We start from the raw sequence: 27,087 nt of genomic DNA, 5'->3' as shown, positions 1-27,087 counted from the left end.
ATATGTATCAGGCGTTGCATAGTCAAGTACACAGCAATTTGAGGATTTAATACACATCAAGTACTCCCTAAGGACCTGAGAATCCACTATGATCACTTCCTATCTCATCCGCCGTGAACACGATTGAAGAGGACATGATTTTCTGCTTCCTTCTCTGTAAGCAGGTGTATGACCAACCACTTCTACAATGACCGAGGTTCCCAAGTAAAATATCTTGGAGATCCATCTTGCACACAGAGCTGTTGTGATTACCTTTTGTTTGGTTGAACACTGAAGGTATTGGCAAACTGTATTATAAACACTGTAATTCTTACAAAGAAAATCAACCTTTTCGAAAGGCCGCTTTCTGTAAGCGGACTGTCGAAAAGGAAAAGGCCCTTCTCTAGGGGGCTCACGTTCTTTACGCAAAGCAGGTAGGACACGGCAGTCACTAACCAATGATTGTGAATACCTGGCTCTGTCTAAGAGCTTCGTCTCCACCATAAGAACAATCTCTTGGGTGATCCGATGTGACGACACCCGGTCCATGTCTGGTGACGACGTTTTTTCGGCAGTGTTCGAGGAAAGCATTCAAGGAATGTGAGCAATAACTTTCCTATGAATGTTAAAAGTGATTAAGGGATGAACACTCCATTGGATACTGCACAAAAATGCAAGGAGGCGGCTGCACGAAAGAAGACTTCTCCCGAATCCTGGGTTCCATTCAGTACTCGAGTGTGACAGTCTTCGTCCGCAGGTATTCGTTCAGTGCTTCTTCACCTGGAAATGAAAAAAAACAGGTGTCGATTTAAGCGGAAAATAGAATGCCACTCTTTGGCCGATATGCCTCTGCCCACATTATTACATCATTATACATAGGCCTACTTTACCAACTTTGATTTGAATACCTTCAGCTGCTCTCAAGTACAACATTTTTACCTGACATGACCCCTGACACCAAAAATCGAATTCGTTAATCTTTGATTCACAATATATAGTTATATTATACCAAGTTTGGTCGAAATCCCATCACTGGTTCACAAGTTAGTGCAGTAACATAATTTACAACTGACATGACCCCTGACCTTTGACCTCTTGACCCCATAATCTAATCAGTTCATCTTTGCATCATCACACATACTTGTACCAAGTTTGACTTGGTTCGCTTCAACCGTTCTTAAGTTATCATGGTAAAAATAGCCCATCACGGACACACGGACGGACGGACAACGCCAAAACCTAGTGCAGACTTCATCGCCGCAGCCATAAACACGACGAGTTGAACGTGTCACGGACATATCTGGGCACAGCAGGAGATTTGAGACGAAATCTGGTACAGAAATTGCAAATGTTGATGTAAAATCAGGAGAATTTGATTGTTTTGGAAAGGGGGGGTGAGGAGGGTTTGGCCTGATAGGGATTCACGTGTTGAGAAATTGGGAAATGCATTTGCAGCACCATAGATAGGTTCATAATAAGGAGTTATCTTACAAGGGACTTCAACACAGGAGGCTAGGCCATTAGGCCCATCGAAGCCTTTTTGTGAGTATTCTACCCTAATAAATGCTGAACATCAAGCAAAGAAGCAGCACGTACCGTTTTTAAAGTCTTTGGTACGATTCGGTTGGGACTCTAACCACCGACCTCCCAGACTCCGAGCAGACGCTCTAAACAGTCTTATCAATAACTTTCCTACGATTGTTAAAGGTGATTACAGGTAAGGTCAACATTGGATAGTGCAGACAATTGCATGCAGACAGGTTCATAATCAGTTACAGAACATTCTGGAGGAAAACACCTCGGTAATCTACTATATAAGAGAGATGTCTGTCTGTCTGTGTCGCAAATTTTCCCAGAGATGGCTGAACGGATCTTCATCAAACTTTCAGAGGTTCATCAGTGATTGCTAGGGAGTGTTTTCGGCAAAAAAACAAAAACAAATTGAAAACAAAAAGTTAGTTTGGAGTATTTAAAAAAAAAAAAAAAAAGTCGCTCTATAGTGCCGAAGTCTTTTTGATTAATGACAGTTATATACAAGTACACATTCGCATGATTAAATACAAAACAATCACCAGACATTTGAACAAATAATAAAACAATTCCACAAGCGGTCGAAGTTGATGGTTAGGCTTCTTCTTCTTCCTGAACGTCATCATACTTAACTCAAAAACGTGATCAACAGTACATTCACGAGCAAATATTCAATGAAAAGGTAAAATGATGATTTCACATTTGTTATGGATTCTGATTTGTATGTAATTGCTTTTCCATTATATTTGACCTCAATTCAAATATGTTGATGTTTCTTTTTCACTTGAGCAACGTCGGGCACTCCAGATATAAACACTTATGTATACTTTACTCGGGGTACAAATACAAATACAACTTTGTCTGGGGGGGGGGGGGGGGGTAACATAGGCTATGTGGCATCAGCCTCATGCGGAGGTGTGGGGGACCAGGAGAGGAGCGTAAATTCTCTATGTAAATGTGTACCGTGTAGCGCCACCTGGTGATGGTGGCAAAGGGTATTACGATTTGGTTTTTTTACCTGGGAAACACAGGTTTTTTTATTTTTTTATTTTTTTTGTATACAAGATCGAGGCTCGTGAAAGAGCTAACATTAATCACACAAAAAGTCAAACCGACACACAAAACACAAAAAACAAGGGGAGCGGCAGACAAGATGGGGAGAGAGGGGGAAGGACACAAACACAACATTTGAGAGCAGGGACATCGGGAGGACTTGGGGGGAGGTGGGAGAGGTATAAAACATATGAACACTGCACGGACTCTGGGGTGAATTACCGGGGGTAGAAAAGATCAAGGTTTTGGATGGGGGAAGATAAGAGATGGTGGTGAACAGCTGTTTTAAAGACCTGGTGGGAGGAGTGGGATTGAAGGGAGTGTGGGAGTTTGTTCCAGAGGTTGGAGAAAAGGGGAATGAAAGAATGAAGGTGAGCAGAGAGCCTAGATTTTGGCAGTTTAACCATAAGAGGGTTGCAGGTAGATCTTGTGCGACCTGAAGGAATATTGGGGGGACAGAGCACAGACAGAGGGACAGAATATTGGGGGGACATTTGGGGGGACATATTGGGGGGACAGAGCACAGAGAGAGCTGGGGGAGCAAGGCCGGAGAGGAGTCGGTAGAAGACAGAAAGACCACCAACCTGCCTGCGGTGAGTGAGTGAAAGGCCCTCGGAGTTGACTTCATCGCAGGAGATTCCAATGATTCTGAAAGTTTGGGCCTTAACAGCATGAAGCCAAGCTAGGTATGAGGCAGGAGCACCAGCCCAGAGGGGGGAAACAGTATTCCATTGAGCTGTGGATGAAAGCCTTGTATGTGGTGAGGAGCTCAGGTGTGCCAAGGAAGGACTTCACACGACGGAGGATGCCCAGTCGGCGACTGGCTTTGGAGGCCAGCACCAGGAGGAGGTTAAAGCACTCTTTGCATGGGTAAATGTTTCCTCCTTCCATGGAGGAGCCTGTCAAAGCCCCCCCCCCCCCCCACCGTCCAACATATGTATATGTAGTATATCTTTCCCCTCCCTCTCCCATCCCCCCACTCCCTTCCTCAACCCTCCCTCTCCAGCCCCCCCCCCCCAAGCACCACATGACCCCTTCCCCCTCTCCCTCATTTGATCCACATCATAATGTGATAAGAACACCACAGTTCAATATAATAAAACAGTTCAATAAAATTAAATTTCCTTTTCAATACAAACGAGCTACAATTTCTTTTTATATCTGTTTCTAATGACTTCAAATTGATATGGCAAACAGTTTTCCGCATATTCAAGATGAAAACAATCGTCTCGGGGAAACAATTTTGCTTCATGCTTTTTAAACATTCGAGGCCCTTCTGTTATCACAATGACTAGAAAAAGGCAAATGAGTTTTGCACGAGCGAAAGAGCAATTAATGTGTCGTTATCAAGCATGCCAGACCTTCACCCAATTGGCACATTTCTGCTCCGTTGCCTCAGTTCAATAACCCTGGTGGGATTTGTTTTGTTTGCTGCTTTTTGTTTTAATTACTCTTTATTTTCCTCATCAACACCATGACGACGGACCATTTAGGATTGTCTGAATGGTAAATTGAAAGAAAATTCGAAATACCTTCACCTTTCGAATTGATTTGATTGCACGTGCATGCAAATTTGCTTCCTTTCATTCTACATTACCTGGTTATAGGTCATCATTACCAGTGATGAACCAAATAAGGTTGCATAAGGGGCCATCTGTTTATTATGATGCACGAGCGGAAAAACAAGATTAATACCAGAGCGGTATATATATATACACACACATGAAAAAGAGGAGGATAGCAGAATGTGGGGAAATTGAGAATAGAATCAAAAAGCTGTTCAGAGGAGCTAGGAGTCAGGAGATAGGAGGGATGTGTATGTGGGCATCGAGGTAAGGAAGTGTAGAAGTAGAGAGATTTCTAGCATTGCTAAAATTGCATTGTTGTATAAATTACTAATGTGTCTCGTGTAATTGACCGAGAGCTAAATTGTTTTCTTAAAGCATTTAGTTTTAGCATAACATACTAAAGAAAGTGCATATGGAACAAAACGTGAAGACTGCAGTTTGTGGGATGACCTTTGTCACCTCTGTGGGTGTTTGCTGGGGTGAGATTGCAGCCAGAGTCTAACCTCTGGCAAATCCCGTAATGACCTCAGGCTCCTCCCTGAGAAGATGAAAGAAAACTTCGTTTTATATAAGAATACGCTGCGCGAGGCTTGGACAGAGTACCTTCTTCAAGTCGACATGTTGTATTGCCCTGTGTAAATGTATTGTGTATCTGAGTTGGATTCTCTCCGCAATAATTGAATAAATCTCTAAACAAAGTGAAGTCTTTTAATTCTTACATTAAGAAATCTTCATCAGAAGCAGTTGATGGTTTAGGTCAAACTGACACCATACTGTGCACATAGTTAAGAATCAACCCCTAAACTAGTTCTAAATTATGATGAGGGGTGTTCAATTGTTCTCGGAACGGGGTACAGTCATGCAAGACAGCAACTTTTCTTAATCTTTCAATATATATCGTGTCCCTTGACTTCCATGCGTTTGCTCCGTTTGTCCTTCAAACTGTAAGATAGATGTTGTCAGATTTCTTCTTAAGCCACATCTCAATTGCTTCAGGTACATCCTCATTGGTGGGAAATAGGCGGCCTTGAAGGAGGGAGGGACTTCAAATGGTGATACAGGTGATAGTCATTAGGCCAGATCCAAGCAGGATGGGGTAGTGTTGCGGAAGGGGGTGTTGTAGCTGTTCAATTCCATAATCTTCAAAGGTGGTCTGCACCACACAGGCCTTGTGCACAGGCTCGTTGTTGTGAAAACCATCGGTCAACATCCCTCGACATTACTCCTTGATGGCCTGCTGCATTTTATTTTTTTTACACAAGCCTCGCTTGATATCCCACCGCAATTTCAGACTTAGAGGGGTAGTCAATGAGCTAGAATCCCTTGGTATCACAAAAAGGATGGAGGCTATTATCTTGCCGGCTGAGTGTTGGGTGTGAAACTTTTTGGGTGATCCCTCTTGGAAGTGGCAGGTGATCCAGACTCGTGAAAAGATTGGCTGGATCTGCGTTGAATAATTAATTGGAGAAGTTTGTGGCACGACGGTGAGTGCTGACATTGCCGAGACATCTGGAGACACATTTTACTGAGTCTTTGACACGCCCACGCGTTCCTGAATGATGGTAAAAACGCTACGATGAAAAATTCCAAGATCTGTGGCTATTTTGGTGACCTGATTTTTTTTTGGGTTTTTTTGGTAAACAAGATCAAGGCTCGTGTAAGAGCTAACATTGATCACAAAAAGACAAACTGACACATAAAACAAATGATAAAGGGAGCGGGAGACAAGATGGGGAGGGACGGGGAAGCACACAAGTACAACATTTGAGAGCAAGGATATTGGGAGATCTTTGGGAGGGAGAGGGCTTGGGGGGAGGAGGCATGGTAAGGGGGGGTGTGTGGGTGGGAGAGGGAAAAACCACATGGACACTGCTAGGACTTCCAGGAAAGAAGTCGGTATTTCAAAAAAGAGTATCTGGGGTGAATTAACGGGGTAGAAAAGATCAATGTTTTGGATGGGGGAAGATAAGAAATGGTGGTGAACAACTGTTTTAAAGACCTGGAGGGAGGAGTGGGATTGAAGAGAGTGAGGGAGTATGTTCCAGAGGTGGGAGAAAAGAGGAATAAAAGAGTGAAGGTGAGCAGAGAGTATACATTTTGGCAGTTTAACCATAAGAGGGTTGCTGGCAGATCTTGGGCAACCCTGAAATTAAGTTTATGATTAGCAAGAAAATCACAGCTTCTCCTGATGCCAACGAATAACACATTCCAAGAATGGCTGGACTCCTCGTACGATTTTCAAGAAGAAGCTGTAATATATACGAGTTCTAAAGTTTTACATAGTTCACTGAAGCCATGTTAAACTTCTTGATTGTTAGAGGAATCGTACTATCTATACTACACTATCAGAGGTGTGTGTCGTATGTTGTTTATCTCCATGTGCGGTGGAAGGTTTCAGACGGTGGAACTGAGCACTCCCAGGTCTCAAAGGATCCACCTTCATGTGTGTGTATGTATTATAAGTGTGTGCACGTATATATGTGTGTATGTATGTGTGTGTGTGTGTGTGTGCGTGTGTGCGCGTGTGTGCGTAAGTTGTCGTTGCCTGCTATCTCCACACGTGGGTGGGTTTCAGGAGATGGAACGGAGACCGAGCAGGTCTCAAAGTATCCACCTCCATGTGCGTGTGTGTGTGTATATGTGTGTATATGTGTGTATATGTGTGTATATGTGTGTATATGTGTGTATGTATGTATGTATGTATGTGTGTGCATATGTGTATGTATGTGTGTGCATATGTGTATGTATGTGTGTGTATGTATGTATATATTATGTGTGTATGTGTGTGCATATGTATGTATGTGTGTATGTATGTTTATGTGTACATGTATGTGTGCATGCAGCACGTGAATATGCATGCATGTATGTGTGTATATGTATGTATTGTATGATGTACAGTGCCTTTGGAAAGTATTCACACTTCTTGACTTGTTTTCACATTTTGTTGTGTTACAGCCTGAATTTAAAATGGCTTAAATTGAGATTTCTTTTTGTCACTGATCTACACATAATACTGCTTAATGCTAAAGTGGAATTTTTACGGCGTAGCCCATAGGGCAAAGCCATCTAGAACAGTGTTTGTCCGTCTGCATGTATAGTATGTATGTATGTATGTCCTCTCAAACGTGTACCAATCAGAGCTGAGGATCTGGTCACATGACAGGGTGTTGTGATTATGTCTGATGTCATTACGGCCGTGCTGCGGCTGACTCTCCACGCACCGCCATTTTGATCTATATGCCGTTCATGCCGAACATATCGTCGAACCTGTCATATATCACAATCGCCATGCTCTACCTTTACATTTTTCATTCAGTGTGAAACACAAACAAACCAATTGTTAAAATGACCATCAAATATTGAAGGCATCGGTGTTACGTCTATTCCAACAAAACGGTACGTACCCAACTCTTGTGGGGTATCATCTAGATTACAGTAGATCTTCCCTCATTTCTGTAAGTAAAACTTACCTCACGGATGTCTGGATTCCTCCAAATTTTTCTTTAATGTTAAAAACAGCATTAGCGACTGTTTGAAAAGCTAATCATGTGTGTTTGTGGTTTATAATATAATACAAGCCCGGCTACGCCGGTGAGACTTTCGGTCTTGTTTTTTTTAGAAATCTAAACAAATTAATTGAAAATGAAAAGCTGAAATGTCTCGAGTCAGTACGTATTCAACCCCTTTTGCCATAACACTCCAAACTGAGCTCAGGTGCCTCCAATTTCCTTCGATAATCCTTGAGATGTCTCTACAACTTGATTGGAGTCCACCCGTGGCCAAATCTTATGTGTAGATCAGTGACAAAAAAATCTCAACTTAATTGGTTCACGAGTTATCAAACAAAGTGACCACTATATTCGTCATGGGTGTGTGTCTGTCTGTCTGTCTGTCTGCCTGCCTGTCCGCAGCATAACTACCCGATGATATTGTTACGGACACGGTTTTTGGATGTTATTTTACCGAGCGGTGGTGTATTTAACCGCGTCCGAACAGTTACTCCCCGATTAGAACCCGATTCCACCCGAACGTTGACTAATCGCGCTACAGATATTCAATTGGGAAACCTCTAAAGCGACCGAAAGAGAAGAAGAGAGAAGAAAGACAGAGTTTGGAGGAAGAACAGATTTATTATACACACACAAGCAATATTTTAGAGCGACCAATATTATTTACAGCAATAGATGGAAAAGAGCAGTCACACAGTGCATTGTTAACTTATTCTATTTCATTTACTTAATCCCCAAGACAAACGAGTAGGACAGGACGTTCACACTCACACGGTGGATATTGCAGGCAGGTAATGGCTCGAGGTTGATTGCTTGAGAGGAAGGCAAGGTCGGAGGCAGCAGCTTTCAACCCCTCGCGGTTTTGGCGGGAAAACCTCCGTCGCGTATCCGCGGCCGTCACGCGCTGGCTCGGCACACCTGCTCCTCTTCCTGGGGTGGAGCCGTCTCCCTCCGTTCAGCACGTCTCTCCAACGACAGGGGATATTGCAGGCAGGTAGGTAGGGCTTGCGGTGGATTGCGCTCCTCTTCCAGGTCATCCCCCAGCGTATCTCTCAAGGCCTCTCTCCAGTCATCTCTCAAAGCAGTCCCTTACATTCGCTTTTATCACCTCCGGCGGAATTAAGCCGCCGGCTCCGAGGGCACGCCTACCGGGTCACTCACCGCGGTGTTGATTGGCTGTTAGGGCCGGTTCACTCCTGCCCTCTTCTGACGAGGTGGAGACACGCCTTTCTTCTCCAACCTTACCTCGTGGCCAATGGTGGTTGAAGAGAAAAACCGACCAAAATGCGGAAGGCAAATGGAAGGGAGGTTTTGGGGAAATTGGAAGGGCCTACGCTTATTTTGTTTGATACAATGCAAAGTCAATCTAGTGGAAAACACATACTTAGCCTACATGGAATAAGGAAATACACTATTTAAAAGATATATCGTGACCTGCGTGTATGTTCTATGAAATTAATTAGGAGGACGGCTGCGACCATTATTTACATCACCAGGATGTTACCATACCAAAACCATACTCTTCACATCCGTTACCCTTCCTCCAAAATTGTTACACTCCTCAAAACCCGTTACACTTCTCAAAACCCGTTACACTTCTCAAAATCGTTACACTGCACCCTCCTTTCTTCAGGCACGTCCTCGGGCCTACTAGACTTAACTGAGTGTGACATGTAGGTGTAATTCCCTCTACAATTAACCTGACCCTGAGTGTGACAATTTTAAAACACAAATAAGTATGTCCCCCTATTGCATTGCATCCTGTCTAACAGACTCAAGCCCACAGCTAACCGAATTACGGAATTATTCTGAAACTATACATTTACGGTGGGGAGCATTATTTACAATGACGTGATTTCTTATTTACAACGCAACCCAGGACCTGTGTGTTTTTTTTCTTTTCTTTTTAGGGAACAAGAGAAAGAAATTCCTGTTGGGAGGGAGGAGACAGCACGCATTGCATCGATGCACCAGTACCAATACCACCAAAGCACCCAAAAGCACCCAAAAGCACCACCAGCACCACAAAGCACCACTCGGTGCGCAGTCACCATGGTTCATAATAAACACAACAAAACAACTGGTGGTGGTCTTCTCCTTGTCTGCTGGGCCGATGTTCTTCCTGACGTCTTCTGGCTTCATGCGGCCTATTTGGACATAATAAAAAGCACAACTTGTGTTCGTTTTTTATTATTATTTAGGGCCTCAGGGGCCAACTAAGGGTGGTCCACCTGTTTGGCATAGGTGCCACCTTACCGAGGTCCGCAAGCAAGATTCCCTGGCCACTATGGCCGGTCTCCAACAGAGGTGCTCTGCCCCAGAACCTGGGGTCCATCAAGTGGTACTTGGCCGCCGAACAGCGGTCCATAAAGTGGTACATCAACGCAATGCGTGCTGGTTCTGGGAATCTCGGGCGCACAATGGCCACCTCACGCACGCTCCCCTCGGCACCCAATGGCGCACAGGTCATGTGGGAGACAAAAGAAAGACAATTGAGCGAGGGGTAAGGTCACAAGGGTACACGTCAAACAAGGCAATGCAAGGTGAAATGCGTACGGAGGGCGAAGTGAGAAAGCTCGTCCCTACCGTACGTCACCCCCCTGTCACCTACACTACCCTTGCTCTTACCCCATATTTACAAAATCTACCCATTTACAAATTCGTCACTACTGTCACGTCTTCCCCATATTTCCCTTATACCAAATTCGTCACCACAATCCCTCTACTTCAAAATTTGCCATCATCAATTCATCATCAATCCTCAAAAGGAGGGAGAGATGGAATTACGCACAATGTCACACCCACGTCATGATGCGTCTCACAACCCAAACATTTGCACAGTAAAAAATAATCAAACATGGCATGGTGTGGAGTACCTGTCACCTCAGGTGAGTGGATGCAGATGGTGTGAGGAGATCCTTCATCCTAACTATCCTCTAAATGATTTTAACACACTTTACACTACCCGGGGTCTTTCCCTGCCAATCCATTGGCAATCTTACTCTATGTGGTTTTAAAAAACCAATTCCCATTGACCAAACTGTGGTGCTTTTCAATTTGGGGTCTCACTCCCCCGATTCATCTCCCGGTGCCCTCGCACAATTTCTGGGCCGCGACGTGTAGCTCTCCCAACAGGTCTACCCACCTGCACACCTCCACCACTGTAGTTGCCACCCGAGCTTACCTAGCTCCTCACCCTAACCTATCTAACTGGGGGCAGCCCCTCTCCTGGCTCTGTCACCCCATGGTGCCCTCTGGCACTGGGCTACCCGGGTCCGTCCTCCGGATCCTCGGGCCCCATCCACAACAACTACTACCGGCTCCCAGAGCCCACCTGCGGCCTCACCTGGCCGACATCCTCACAGTGGTGGAGTGCCCAAACCAACTACACACACTAACAGGCTACACGCCCAGCCATTTCCACAACACTAATGCACCCATCCAAAGACCATTCTTCCACTCGCACCACAGATGCCAATATCCAACCACAATTTACCTATACCCTCTACCTAACACTTACACTACCCGCCCCGGGTATCCGTGATGGGGGTCCACTCTTCCCCCATTCACACCTTCGCACCATCCACTCCACTCCACAATTTCCACCATACTCACTCCACGACCATCCATTCCAATACTCCATACCATTTATTCCATACACCTGTCTTTCATTCACCTGTCGTTGCACACCTGTGCAATCATACCTGGTGCCACCTGCACCCTCCTTTCTTCCTGGACCGTTTGGTCAACACAACACGCAATCACCACTACTCCCTCATACACTGCTCCACACACCTGTTCAGTTGCACACCTGTGCAATCACACCTGTTCCATTCTCACCTGTTCAATCCTCACACACACAGCATCATCTCAGCTAACTACTCCCTTCTGAACTTGCGCTTCCCAGTCGTCCCTTTAAACTATTGCGCTCCCACGTCATTATCATCCATACTAATCTACCTGCGTCCCCACTACAGGTATCAGTCACTAACTAAACTTAACGTTACCTACTGTCATCTTCTAGGGCCCTATTGATATAACCTAACCCACCCGGGCTAGTTTTCACTGCCATACACCCCATAATCTAGTGCTCCTTTGCCCCCACTTGTGAGGGATGGTGGATTTGCCATCCCACCACATCGGGGGTCTCTCACTATCAATTTTGCTCGTCCAAATTCCAACCAATTCAAAAATTTTCCATTTACTGCCAATTCTATTCACTTTTCTAAATTTCGTTTCAAATCACTACCATCATCATCCGTCTACTTATTACATCCTCTCGGTGCGCCAATTCACATCTACAGCCCGGCTTCGTACAGCCGAGCAATGAACGCGAATTCTTTTGTGCTGGCGGCTGGATGCGTCCCGCATTCGGGGCATGGGCGGGGGCTTACCCGGGCCGAGATCCCACGCATCACCTCGGCGTGGAGCCATCCAATGTCCCGATCTCGACCTGCCGGCACGTCTCAACAAAACGTGGTCGCCATAGCGACCCTTCCTATCCAGCCGCCCGCTCCGCCTAGTGGAGCCCGGCCGCGGCCGTTCAAAGCGAGGCCCAGCGTGGATCGCGCACGGCGGTTCTTTCGAAACCGCCGTGGTTCGGATCCCCGCTGGTTCTCGCGGCACGCGAAGCCCGGCACGCACCGAGGGCCCGAGTCGGCTATAAGTCGTTCTAACCTTTAACCCAGTTATCGTCGACGCTTCACCTGGATTCCTACAAGCATACGCTACCCCTTTCTTGCTCATACATGCAGCTGTTCCCATTCTCCTCGTACCTTTCCTGACACACCTCGGTACACCCATTTCACTCACAGCCTTGGTCACACACCTGACCACCGAACACTTTGGCACACATTCGTTGCTCGCACACCTCACCAATACACCGCTTCGCGCCCCCTCCTCGGTCACCTCCTCTGTGACAATCACAGGTGTGCCCTCATTCGCACACCCAACCACGTGCCTCACCACCAACTCCAGCGTGCATTCCCACTCACGCTCTACCATTCCAGGTGTGCATCCTTCCATCCCAGGTGTACATCCTCGCTCACCTGTCACAACCAACTCACTCTCCTTGTCACTCTCAATACTCTCACCTCCATTCTTGACAGCGCACTCACCCTTACTTTCGACGGCACACTCTTTCCTCATGCACCCGTCCGTTACACACCTTTCTCGCGCACACCCTCCCGTTACATCCTCTGTAACACTCACCACAGGCGTACACTTCCTCGTTACATCCTCTGTAACACTCACCACAGGTGTACACTCTCTCGTTACTTCCTCCGTAACACTCACCACAGGTGTACACTCTTTCGTTACTTCCTCCGTAACACTCACCACACCGCGCTTCCATGTACCCCCTCGCACACGCGCTCCGACCGGCTCACTCCTGACGGCACACTCACTCCTCGGCGTGCACTTTTTCCTCACACACCCCATGGTCGGACATTCTCGCACACCTCTTTTTTCGCACACCTGACCTGTCACACACTTCACCAACGGCCTTTCACGAACACCCGGATCCAAACCAATCCCCAAGCCGACTGAATCTCCCCTCACATCATGTACATTGCCACTCACCTCCGTACCTCGTCGCACCTCCTCCGCCACCTGCAAACTTTTTATTTGGTTAGTGAGCACCGCATCATGATTTGAACACAGACCTTGTACATATTCCATGACTTCCTCCTTTATCTCCCTCTTAGTTTCCCTCCGTCTCTTCTTAATTTCACTCACCTCTTCTCCCACTTCCTCTAATTTTTGTTTAACCTCTTTTATTTCTCGGTGCGTCCCCTCAAGTTCGTCCTCTAAGGCTACCGTGACCGTCTCTATGTGCATCCTCACCTGCCGGTCCTTTGTCTCCATTATCTCTGTCACCTCCTCCACCCTCATTGTCAGTTCCTCCCGTACCATCTGACATTGCCTCTGCGTCGCTATTAATTCGTTTTTAATTTCTTTTTGTGTCGCCTTTAACCCTCCTAGTACCGCAGTGTTCTTTTGAACCTGCTCCACTAACTCAGTTTGTCCCTCTGTCAGCTGCTCCACCTCCTCCGTCAGATCTTCTATTCCCCCTTGTAACTTAGCCGTATTATTCCTCACTTCTTTCTCTATACGCTTTTCGCCTCGCTTTACCTCCTCGCGTAGCCCCGAGACCTCCTCACTCACCCCTCGTCGTATTTCCTCCATCTGGTTCCCCATCTGTTCGATTTCCCGGGCGGATTGTTCCCCTATTTCCCGCAATTTGTCCTCCATCCTATTTTCTAACCCCATTAACCCATTTTTCACCCCTTCTATCCCATTGTCTAATCCCTCAAATTTCTTGTCTAACTCCTTAAAATTATTGTCTAATCCCTCACCGGTACCCCTCGCTTCGTCCCTCATTACCCCCATTTGGTTTCCCATCCTGTTTTCCATCCCTTTGAAATTATCGTCTGTTTTTACCATAAAGGCCATCATCTGTTTCATAAACAGGTTCCAATTCATTGGCATCTCGGGTTCGGCTACCGCGACCATGGGCGTGGCTAAATTTGGTGCCGCAACAACCATGTGCGCGAGGACGCCATCTTGTGCACCTGATACACCCTCAACCGCCTCCTCATTGCTCTCCTCCTCCCTTTCTTCCACATACATTTCCCCTGGTTCCTGGGTTACCCCTAACCCGTCTATCTCCCCCACCGACATCCGATCGCCTTGATTGTCCATGGCGCGATCTCAAAATTCGGGTTTTATAAAACAACACAATTTCGGCAGCTCGTAATTTTGACCAAGATTTTTTTTTTAAAATTTGGGCCTAACAAATTTAGTCCCGGGTCCGAATCCGACTCCTCGACACCAATTGTTACCGTACTAACACAATTGGTGTCCAAAATTTGGGCTAAATAAATTTAATCCCAGGTTCGAATCCCACCTCCTGACTACCAATTGTTACGGACACGGTTTTTGGATGTTATTTTACCGAGCGGTGGTGTATTTAACCGCGTCCGAACAGTTACTCCCCGATTAGAACCCGATTCCACCCGAACGTTGACTAATCGCGCTACAGATATTCAATTGGGAAACCTCTAAAGCGACCGAAAGAGAAGAAGAGAGAAGAAAGACAGAGTTTGGAGGAAGAACAGATTTATTATACACACACAAGCAATATTTTAGAGCGACCAATATTATTTACAGCAATAGATGGAAAAGAGCAGTCACACAGTGCATTGTTAACTTATTCTATTTCATTTACTTAATCCCCAAGACAAACGAGTAGGACAGGACGTTCACACTCACACGGTGGATATTGCAGGCAGGTAATGGCTCGAGGTTGATTGCTTGAGAGGAAGGCAAGGTCGGAGGCAGCAGCTTTCAACCCCTCGCGGTTTTGGCGGGAAAACCTCCGTCGCGTATCCGCGGCCGTCACGCGCTGGCTCGGCACACCTGCTCCTCTTCCTGGGGTGGAGCCGTCTCCCTCCGTTCAGCACGTCTCTCCAACGACAGGGGATATTGCAGGCAGGTAGGTAGGGCTTGCGGTGGATTGCGCTCCTCTTCCAGGTCATCCCCCAGCGTATCTCTCAAGGCCTCTCTCCAGTCATCTCTCAAAGCAGTCCCTTACATTCGCTTTTATCACCTCCGGCGGAATTAAGCCGCCGGCTCCGAGGGCACGCCTACCGGGTCACTCACCGCGGTGTTGATTGGCTGTTAGGGCCGGTTCACTCCTGCCCTCTTCTGACGAGGTGGAGACACGCCTTTCTTCTCCAACCTTACCTCGTGGCCAATGGTGGTTGAAGAGAAAAACCGACCAAAATGCGGAAGGCAAATGGAAGGGAGGTTTTGGGGAAATTGGAAGGGCCTACGCTTATTTTGTTTGATACAATGCAAAGTCAATCTAGTGGAAAACACATACTTAGCCTACATGGAATAAGGAAATACACTATTTAAAAGATATATCGTGACCCGCGTGTATGTTCTATGAAATTAATTAGGAGGACGGCTGCGACCATTATTTACATCACCAGGATGTTACCATACCAAAACCATACTCTTCACATCCGTTACCCTTCCTCCAAAATTGTTACACTCCTCAAAACCCGTTACACTTCTCAAAACCCGTTACACTTCTCAAAATCGTTACAATATCATCCAATCTTGATGAAACTTGGGTGGGAGATTGATATCATGATCTAGTTGTGTCCTGCCTAGAGTGGGCGTATTGCGCCCATTGTGGGCGGAGCCACGCCCGAAAAAGATGTATTTTTAGGGGGTAATCGAGTTCAAGCTACATCTTCTCCAATGGGTTTGGTGGAATCTGACAGGTGTTTCGGTATTTGGTTAGGCCAATGTCATGTGTCTAGCCCCACGGAGCTCGATTTTTCATTTTCGCCCCAAGGTCAAGGTCACAAGGTCACGAAATTTAGAAAAGTCGATTTCTGATGGTTTTATTACATTGTTCGCTTCCTGATATGGTGAAATGTCGTACATGTTTTTATATTATCACATACATCATGAAATACAAGTTTTCCAACAAATTTCAGAATCTTCGACCTTTGACCTTTGAAGGTCACAAAGGTCAAATTTTCAAAGTTGTTGGAATCTAACCGAATTTTCGGTATTGTGTGGCTAACTCGTCTCATAACAGATAATACATTCCTATTTATATATTTTCAATGTCGGTTTTGACCTTTGTCATTGAATACCGCTCGCTCGTGAACCATCGTCATCTCCTGACTTGTCCAATTTAAATTCAGGTGATAACACAACAAAATGTGAAAACTTCAAGGGGTTTGAATACTTTCTGATGTGCATATGAAAATCAAAGAAGAAACAGGGCTGGCCCAATGTCCAACAAATTTTGCATAAGTGTTGGCAGATCAGATCACAGACACAGAGAAAAACATCATCCTCTCCCCCCACCCCCCCCCCCCCCTCCAATAAACCCCCAACCCCCACCCAAGCAACAACTCGCCAATGCTGCCGAAGGGTGTGGTTTTTCTAGACTTACTAAAACGCCAAATGTATGTATGTATGTATGTATGTATGTATGTATGTATGTATGTATGTATGAATGTATGAACATTGAATGAATTATGAATGAATGATAGTTTTAAGGCCATTTTCCCCGCTGGAGTGGGGGTTAGCCTTGTGGGCCCCATGGCAATCATGGTTCCCTGTTTGAGGCAATGTTTTTATGGCCGGATGCCCTTCCTGACGCCAACCCTTGGTCGCCTCTTACGATGCGCAGGGAATATTTACTATAGTATCTTAAACAGGAATGAACGGATGAAGTAAGGGAATGAGGGACAAATGTATGAAAAGACATTATTATGCTAAATCGTCTTTTTTGCACCATTAAAAGCATGATGAGAGCAAATTTAGGAACATAATTATTGATGAGAAAAAAAAAACCATGGCGTTTCGTGTGATTAACGTGGATGCCGACGAGAACATTTAAACTGCCAATGTCCCGCTCACCGAGGTCCTTTCCAAATCCGGACTGTTTGAAACCTCCAAACGGCGCAGCGACATCCGTCTTGTTGTACGTGTTCACAAATACCGTGCCGGCTTGCAGACGTTCGCACACAAGCATGGCCTTCCCAATGTCACGTGTGAACACTCCCGATGCCAGGCCGTACTCGGTGCTGTTGGCACGGTTCAGCACACCCTCCACATCCCTGTCACCAAGATCACACACAAACATCTCAGAACATTCCGAATGCTCATTTGAGTGTTGCATAACAAATTACAAGTTATTAGTCCCCTACCGGTGTACACCGGAGGGGACTATAGGTTTGCACTCCGTCCCTCCGTCTGTCAGTCTGTCAGTCTGTCAGTCTGTCAGTCTGTCAGTCTGTCAGTCCGTCAGTCAGTCCGTCAGTCAGTCCGTCAGTCCGTCAGTCCGTCAGTCCGTCAGTCACGCAAAGAACAGTTTTCCAGACTTTTTTTCTAAACGCTTAATGCTAATGATTTCAAACTTGGCACATGGTTTCCTCATGATAAGTTACAGGTCAAACTCGAACTTCACGACGTTTCGATCATTTTTGACAACGTTATGGCACTTTGAACTTTGGTAATTTCCCCAACAGTTTTCCGGACTATAACTTGGAGTGCGGTAAGTCAAAATACTATCTTCTATGACAGTGCTACCCAATGCCGGTAGGGGACAAGTATTGCAGCGCAATACTCAGAATGCTTGTTTAGAATGCCATTTGACTCTTAAAGCATTGAGAACCAACAAGAATTGTCAAATGTATTATACACTGCCAAAGTATGGCGATTTAGCCTGGTGTTGTCTAAGCGGTTAGGGTGCTGGCTTAGGATCCAAGGATCCTGGGTTTGAATCCCGGTCGATCGCTGAATTAACGCCAGGGGGGTTGACTCAGCCGTCATCCTTCCGAGGTCTGCAAATTGCTTCAAAAAGGGTCCACGGTGCCCGAAATAGGCCAACCCCTGCTCTGCGGGGGGAAATGGCCTCTAAAACTGGTTCATTTTTTTTTTTTCAAAGTATGGTGATTTCTTTGTTCGTCATCCTCATATCCAACATTTATAATCAATAGTTCTGTAAATGCTGACATGACACCTACATTTTTCAACTAATTGTTCATTGTAGGTGAGTAAGGAATGCACAATACCCCAGTATTGAAAGAAATGCACTCCATTTTATGAACCTCAAGATCCAATTTGCCATTTTTACTCGATAAGTTCTGGTTGCTTTGTGGGATTCGTTTTACTCTGAGCACCAATTTCCTTCTCCTGGAATTCCAGGCTGTAACACGGTCACACTTCAGGCCTGTTATTCATTTAAATTCTCAGAGTCTGTGTCTCCAGGTTTAAATTTACCTCTCGTCATCGCTCAAATGGTATTTCCCACATCATTCCTCAATTTAAAATGATAGCCATTGGATGTGAGTTCTTGCTTACCCATCCGCGAACTTTGAAATCACCATCACAGGTCCGAATGATTCTTCCTTGGCAACATACATGTGATCCTCAACGTTCGTTAACACGGTTGGTTCCATGAAAAACCCTTTTCATAGAGAGGAAATGAGAGGGAAAGAGAGAGATGGACTGTGTTGATGAGCACAGAATAGGAAATTGAAACTCTGTGTGTAAAGATTGAAGTATGTAAAGAGTACATCACACCATTAACTATAACTGCTGCTACATCATTCTTCCCTTCGGCGATTCATCAATGTGTGTAACAACGGATTCGTTGGTGGACGTGAAAGACCCCACGGAGTCCTGGAAGAGGAGGCAAGCTATCACCAGCTCCATGAACAAATTCCTGCTCTAACCTGCAGCTGCCACTGTGCAGGTCAGCTCACAGTGCAGGCTGCCACTGTGCAGGCTGCCACTGTGCAGCATCAGCGGCACAGTGGCAGTCTCAGCAAATGATGTTACCCACAGTCTTGTGCTGTATACGAAAAAAGAAGATTCCTCCCCCATACAAATCTGTGCAGTTTCAATGAAAGAGCAGGAAATTCTGTTTTGCTTCTTTTGGAGGAGGTGGGAGGGAAGGGGTACAATGACACTACTTGAAACTTGCATTTTGTGTAAACCGTGACACTTCCTGACTCGGGCGTACCAGGTACATCTTGCTTTTAGCCATGGGCTTTTGCTGATCCTGTGCTGTTTAGGAGGAAAAGTATTTTTTTGATTGCATCTTAAATATGACAGATTGGGTAGCCTGGTAAGCTGTGCCAATTGGCCAGCGATAGCCGAGTGGGCTAACATCTGCTACAAACCATATCGGAGTGAAACCAGATGAAGCCTGAGTATAACACGTCTCCATAGCTGCAAACTGCAGAACACCGACACTTGCATAGTAACGACAAGCCAATAAAATAGCAGCTTGTTTTTCACCACGCAAACTCATGTTTATGTAGGCTCATTAAAAAACTAGAACGGCACTCAGTAGAGAGCATACGTACCTCCGCCTGGTTGGCCATATCACTCAATGGTGAATCACTTAAACAAATTAAATAATTCTCATATCCGAATCCATATTCAGATCTTCACCAAAATCGAATCTATTTGTCCTTGTCAGACACCCAACCGGTCCACCAAGTTTCGTCCAAATCCGTCCACAACTTTTTGAGATATCCTGATATGTATCGTTTTGGCCCTATCTCCCAATTGTGAAGAATCACTTTTTTTAAATTATAGTAGCCGAATCCAGATCTTCACCAAAATCTACTCATTCCGTCCTTGTCACATACGGTACCTCTCTGCCAAATTTCGTCCGAATGCGTCCACAACTTTTTGAGATATTTTGTTTACAAACTGACAGACAAATAGATGAAAAATCACTCCTAGAGCGACACTTGGCAAAAGAGAACAAAGCAGAATGGCAGTCAGTAGAGCATCCTTTTGACCTCACAAATAATTGGTGGTTGAATTCAGTTAGCTGATATGAAAATCCAATTCAAATTTCAAGTCAATCGGATAGAAATTGAGGCTTTTAGAAATTTGAAAAAAGTGGTTGACCTTTGGCCTATTTTGACCTTTGCTAATCTTAAAAATAGTTGGTGGTTGAACTGAGTTAGCTGATATGTAAATCCCATTCAAATTTCAAGTGAATCGGATGAAAATTAAGGATTATAGAAATTTGAAAAGAGTGGTTGACCTTTGGCCTATGTTGACCTTTTGGCCTACGCTGATCTCAAAAATAGTTGGTGGTTGAATTCAGTTCGCCGATATGAAAATCACATTCAAATTCCAAGTCAATCGACTATTTGACTTCCGTTTCCGGTCTTGCTGGCGAGGGTTCGTTTTTTCGCAGCTCCACACGCTCTCCATCGAAATCGAAGTTAAGTAATTGTTCCCATTTGTATTTTCGTTATAACTGTATTTCTTTTATGGTGTATGTACGTATATTGTCCCGACAAAGATTTTCGGTGCAAATCTTTCATACCTGTATTGAAAATCGTGTTAATTCGTGTCGTCTTGAGGCCTTGTACTGTGTACACTGTACAACCTTGAGGCTTTGTTTTTCTCTCAGCGCCTGTCGTTTGTGATCCAATAACTTTCGTTCTCTGTTTTCGCAGTCTTTCCACCCCAAAGCCTACTTCCTTATGTAAATCTCAACTCAAAAAAACAAAAAAAAAAGACATTACCTTCTCTGTGCTCATTCGTTTATTCATTCTTATTCGTTCGTTCGTTCTTCGACCACGTGTTTCTCCCCCATTTCCCCAGATAGATTGTCAAATTTCAACTCGTTATTTTATCGTCCATGCGATATTGTTTGATTATAGTTAGTTTTGGTTTGAATTTCCTGTAACTCGTAATTAATTAATCGTGTTCTGCTCCTCGTGTGTGGCCTTGTAGTTGTACCCCCATCGGTGTTTTATTAACTTAAGCGTGTTTTGCTTGGCTCTTGGTTTTTTCCCTTCTACCCCGAACATAATACTGTCTAACGTTCTAAATCCCCACCCCCCCCCCCCCCCCCAAAAAAAACAAAAACATTTATTTTCTTTTCTCCACGTGTACTGTTGTCTCATCCTGTATTTTCTGTCCAGGTGTGCTGTTCGCCCCACCCCCATTATCTCCTTGCCATCCACCGTTTGCCCTGTTCACGTGACTCGTGGTGGTCCCTCTCGGCTCTCCCCCCGTTGGTATTTTTGTGCATATAAGATTGTTCATAGTTCTGTTTAAATATTATTTAAATATGTTTAACCTTTCCCCTTCTGTGTTTTATTCAGTGGTATGTTACAACACGCTGTTTTTCTTCCTATTTAAAAGGCTTTTCTCAATTTCCTCTCCAACTCATTCCACTTCAAAAAAAAGAAATTCAATATCTTATACGTCTCCCTCACTACATGGTCTAAATTCACATTCATTCCATCCCTCCTCCATCGTTCTGAATCGGATTGCTAACTTGAAAATCACAACAAACCCAATTTGTTATCAATGTTCGTCTTTCATTAATCATCCACTTTCTAAACTCCCCTCTTGCCCCTCCCATCCAAATCCCCCCCCTTGCACCTACACTCCGAAACTTCCCCCTTGCCCCTCCACTCTTAAACTCCCCCCTTGCCCCTCCACTCCTGAACTCCCCCCTTGCCCTTCCCCCTCCTAAACTCCCCCTTTGCCCCTCCCCTCCTAATCCCCCCCCTTGCCCCTCCACTCCTGATCTCCCCCCTTGCCCCTTCCCTCCAAAACTCCCCCCTTGCCCCTCCCCTCCTAAACTCCCCCCTCACTCCTCCCCTTCAAAACTCCCCCCCAATCCCTCCCATTCAATTCTCCCCCCATACCATTCCTCTCCAATTCTCTCTCCTCCCCCCTCCTCCTCCAAGCTGCCTCCTCCCCACTTCGTCTCCCTTCTATCTCATACCTCCACCCCCCCAAACCTTCTACTTTCCTCTGCCCCCCCTCAAACAACCCCTCACTGTGCCGCATCCCTTCACCATCAAACCTTTCATCCTCCTCATCCTTCCCTTTCTTGGAACTCTTCTGCAACATCTGAAACACTATCAACTGCTCTCCCTACCTCCCCCTCTCATCCTTCATCTTACCCTACTCCTCCCCTCCCCTGTCCTGTACCCGATGCTCCCCCTCTCTCTTCATTAACGGTATGGACCTCAAACATCCGGGGCCTTCGCTCAAACCTGACTGATCTCTCCATACAGGTTGCTTCTGACAATCCAGACTTGATCTGCTTAACAGAGACTTTCCTCCTTCAAGATGTCTCTGATTCCTTAATATCTCTTCCTGGTTACTCCCTCCTCCGGTATGATAGACCTGAGCCTCGGCCTGGTGGTGGGGTGGCTATCTTTGTCAAAAACTCTCTTCCTCACTCTCCTTGCACTGCTCTCTTTCCTCCTCATCCGCAGGAGTACCTCTGGTTACGGCTTCCTCTCCGCTCCCACCTTTTGTTCATATGTGTTCTGTACCGTCCCCCATACAGTGATGACTCCATCTACATTTCAATGTCTGACAACATGGACCAACTTCTATCCACTCATCCCAACTCTCTCTTCCTCATATGTGGTGACTTCAACTGTCATCATGCCACCTGGTTGGGTGTGGGTTCCTCTCTCACCAGTCATGGCACCTCAGCAAAGGACTTCTGTGACTCACTGGGATTGACACAATCTGTCAATTTCCCGACCCGGATCTCAGCCAATGGAGTATCTTCTCTTCTAGACTTGTTTATGACAAACTTCCCTGCTAATGTCTGCTGCTCTTCTTCTGCTCCAATCGGTTCTTCTGATCATGTGCTTGTCAAAGTGGACATCTCTCTGGCCATTCTCAGAGAGCCTCCTCAGCGTCTACGAGTCTGGCATTTCACTCAGGCCGACTGGGACGGTCTTCAAGCAGCCATCAATCGTCTGGATTGGTCTCCCATCTCCACTGCCTCTGACATCAATTCTTCCTGGGAATTCTTCCAAAGCAAACTGATCTCTCTCATGCACAGATTTATCCCATCTCGCCTTCAATTGTCTTACCCTTCCTCCCGTCCATGGTACACTGAATCTTGTGGTGAGGCAGTTGCCCTGAAACAACTTGCCTTTGCCTCTTGGAAGGCTAATCCAACTGAAGGAAATCTCAGTTCCTTCCACCAAGCTCGGAACAAGTGTGTGTCTACCCTCAGGAGTGCCAGGAAGCACTATCTCTCCTCACTCAAGAATGAACTCTCAAACCTGTCTCCTTCCTCCAAATCCTGGTGGCGTCTGGTCAAATCCGTTTCTGGTGTTTGTTCCCCCTCCATCCCCTCCCTTACCTCAAATGGCCACACAGTTGACATCGCACGTGACAAAGCCGAATGCCTCAACTCTGTGTTCGCCTCGAAATCCTTAGTCCCAAACCCATCTCTCTCTGTTCCCACCTTTCCCAGTCGAACCCAACTGCTCCTGGACTCTGTGTCCTTCTCTCCTGACAAGGTGGAGGAGTTTTTGTCAAACCTCGACTCTGATTCTGCAACTGGACCAGACGGCATCAGCCCACAGGTCCTAAAATCCTGCTCTGCCGCTCTATCTCACCCTCTCTCTGTTCTTTTCACCCTATCTTTTGCTCAAGGTCATCTGCCAGCATCCTGGAAATCAGCTAACATTACCGCTTTACACAAAAAAGGTGCAAAAACAGATCCTTGCAACTACAGACCAATCAGCCTGCTCCCAATTATCAGCAAAGTCATGGAATCCATCATTGCTTCGGATATGAAATCCTTCCTCTTCTCCAATGGCTTGATCTCTGATCATCAATTTGGTTTCAGACCAGGTCACTCTACTCTGGACATGCTGCTTCTGCTGTCTCAACAATGGATGGAGGTCCTCAATGCCAAACAGGAAATCAGAGCTGTCTCCCTTGACATATCACGGGCCTTTGATACGGTCTGGCACCCAGCTCTGCTCACCAAACTCTCCTCCTATGGTATCCATGGAAATCTCCATGCATGGCTTGCGGACTTCCTCTCTGGTCGTAGTCAACGTGTGGCCCTGAATGGATTTCTCTCATCTCCCCTTCCTGTTCAGGCTGGAGTTCCCCAAGGAAGTGTGCTGGGCCCTGTGCTTTTTCTGGTCTTTATCAATGATCTCTCTGACTCTCTGGAAAATCCTCTCTATCTCTTTGCTGATGACTCCACTCTCTGCCGCTCCATTCCTCTTCCCTCAGATCGGCAGTCTGCAGCCTCCTCACTCTCTGAAGACCTGGACAAAATCACAGACTGGTCAAACAAGTGGAACATGTCTTTCAATCCTGACAAATCTCACTCTCTTACTATGTCTCTCCGAAAAGATCGACTGGACAACCCTCCCATCTACTTTCTCAACAATCCTCTCCAAGAAGTTCTGTCACTCAAGCTTTTGGGTCTCACTATCTGCCATGATCTTTCTTGGGAAAACCACATTTCCAAGCTGGCCTCCAAAGCCAGTCGCCGACTGGGCATCCTCCATAGTGCGAAGTCCTTCCTCGGCACACCTGAGCTCCTCACCACATACAAGGCTTTCATCCGCAGCTCAATGGAATACTGTTCTCCCCTATGGGCTGGTGCTCCTGCCTCACACCTGGCTCGGCTTCACGCTGTTGAATCCAAAGCTTTCAAAATCATTGGAATCTCCCGCGATGAAGCTATCTCTGAGGGCCTTTCACTCACTCACCATAGGCAGGTAGGTGGCCTTTCTGTCTTCTACCGACTCCTCTCTGGCCTTGCTCCCCCAGCTCTCTCTGTGCTCTGTCCCCCAAATATTCCTACAGGTCGCACAAGATCTGCCAGCAACCCTCTGATGGTTAAACTGCCGAAATCTCGGCTCTCTGCTCACCTTCACTCTTTCATTCCTCTTTTCTCCCGCCTGTGGAACAAACTCCCACACTCCCTTCAATCCCTCTCTTCCCTCCAGGTCTTTAAAACAGCTGTTCACCACCATCTCTTATCTTCCCCCATCCATAACCTTGATCTTTTCTACCCCCGCTAATTCACCCCAGATCCACCTTGTTTGAAATTCCGGCTTCTTTCCTGGAGGTCCTGGCAGTGTCCATGTGTTTATGCCTCTCCCACCCCCCCCCCCCCCTTCACATGCCTCCCCCCCGGGGCCCTCTCCCTCCCGCAGATCTCTCGATGTCTCCATGTCTCTCGGTCCCTGCTCTCGGGTGTTGTGTTTGTGTCCTTCCCCCTCTCTCCCCATCTTGTCTACCGCTCCCGATGTTATTTGTTTTATGTGTCTGTTTGTCTTTCTGTGTGATTAATGTTCGCTCTTTCACGAGCCTCGATCTTGTATACAAAAAAAAAAAAAAAAAAAAAAAAAATCGGATGGAAATTGAGGATTTTAGAAATTTGAAATTGTTGTTGACCTTTGGCCTATGTTGACCGTTTGGCCAATGCTAATCTTAAAAAATAGTTGGTGGTTGAACCGAGTTAGATGATATGTAAATCCCATTCAAATTTCAAGTGAATCGGATGAAAATTAGGGATTTTAGAAATTTGAAAAGAGTGGTTGACCTTTGGCCTGACCTTTTGACCTTAATAAATATATAGGATTTTGTCGGACCATGAACTCTACCATTTGATGAAGTTTCGTGACGATCGGTTTAAAATTGTGACCTGTAGGCAAGTATAAGTGAGCGGACAGACAAACACACCCACACAAACCGAGTGATCAACATACTTGCAAAAAAAACATTTTGTTTGCCAAGTAACAAACAGACAGGGGTGAAAACATAACCTCCATCCACCTTTGGTGGTGGAGGTAAAAAGTTTAGCACATGGACTTGTATGTAAAGTTTTATTCTGTGTTCATCAATTATTTGCTTGATACTTGTTCGCAACCAAATTCATATAATATACACAACGGCCACAAATTATATATTGCTAAATATCATAACTTTAGCCATTTCAACATCGGACCAGGCTTTGCCGTTAGTCACGAAGAATAAAGCGTCAATGTGAACAGTGGCAACTTCACCTTGACGAGGAACCCTTCGCCCACCGTACACGAGTGTGGCGCCCTCCTTGACTCCAATCTCACAATACTCCAGAAGTTTCTCAAGGTGAGCCTCATGATTCTGCGGACCGTGGTCCGTCGACCGATCCAAGGGGTCTCCAATTTTCATCTTCTTAATCTCCGCCACCTACCAGAAGCAAAACATAAGGCGCACAACAAATTCCAGAGAGCTGCCGTGCATATGAAGAGGTGCGCAAAAGGTGGTGTTGGGCCAGATGTGAAACCCTACGCTCTGATGCTCAGGATAATCAGAACCTGAAGGAATAATCACACTGGTAATTAGTAAAACAGATCTGATCATGTGTATCACCGCATCTCTGATGTAAATTATGACACAGGAGAAGAAAGATAATTGAAAGTCAAACAGGTTGATGGAATTGGAAATGCTTTTTGTGGGAAAAGGTTTCGGCGTGGATCACAACGCCTTATTTGTGCGCCATAATGATATGGCATAAATTTGTCGCCAATGTTACATCTATCTATAATTCCAGTAATCTCTGTGTGTATGTTTGTTTGTATGTTTGTATGTTTGTATGTTTGTCTGTGACCGCTGTTTCTCGACAACTACCGGTCCGATATACTTGAAACTTGCCAGGTATATTGCTGGGGACCCGAGGATGTGCCTTTTCAAGGTTTTAAATTAATCGCAGAAGTAGTTACCGAGCTATGTCCAAAAAACGATTCAACCAATCAGAGAGCAGCGAGCTATCACGTGTGCCGAACGTGGCGAACAGACTCTGCCTCGGATGGCACATTTGAGAGCGTATTCATTTATTTCCCGTCGGCAAACTATGTTGCCGTTAAACTATGTTTTAAAACTAATTAAAACTAATTTGCGATCGCAGAAGTAGTTACCGAGCTATGTCCAAAAAACGATTCAACCAATCAGAGAGCAGCGAGCTATCACGTGTGCCGAACGTGGCGAACAGACTCTGCCTCGGATGGCACATTTGAGAGCGTATTCATTTATTTCCCGTCGGCAAACTATGTTGCCGTTAAACTATGTTTTAAAACTAATTAAAACTAATTTGCGAT

General features: G+C 45.7%; 1 protein-coding gene across 2 annotated transcripts in view; it reads right to left on the bottom strand.

Moving 5' to 3' along the window:
• Positions 1–21: 21 nt before the first annotated feature.
• LOC137436512 (mitochondrial 10-formyltetrahydrofolate dehydrogenase) overlaps positions 22–27,087 on the bottom strand; it is a 195,990-nt gene continuing 168,924 nt past the window's right edge. For both annotated transcript variants that reach the window (XM_068130372.2, XM_068130373.2), the window contains exons 20-23: positions 26,014–26,179; positions 18,536–18,641; positions 17,090–17,289; positions 22–759 (exon numbers count right to left, since the gene is read on the bottom strand). In XM_068130372.2, coding sequence (XP_067986473.2) covers positions 704–759; positions 17,090–17,289; positions 18,536–18,641; positions 26,014–26,179 — 528 coding nt within the window. In that variant the 3' untranslated portion in view covers positions 22–703. The remainder of the gene's footprint in view (positions 760–17,089; positions 17,290–18,535; positions 18,642–26,013; positions 26,180–27,087) is intronic.

The sequence above is a fragment of the Myxine glutinosa genome, chromosome 11, assembly GCF_964187855.1.
Source record: "Myxine glutinosa chromosome 11, kmMyxGlut1.1, whole genome shotgun sequence".
In the NCBI taxonomy this organism is placed as follows: Eukaryota; Metazoa; Chordata; class Myxini; order Myxiniformes; family Myxinidae; genus Myxine; species Myxine glutinosa.
The sequence above is the reverse complement of the archived record's forward strand: the minus strand, read 5'-3'. Positions and strand labels throughout refer to the sequence as shown.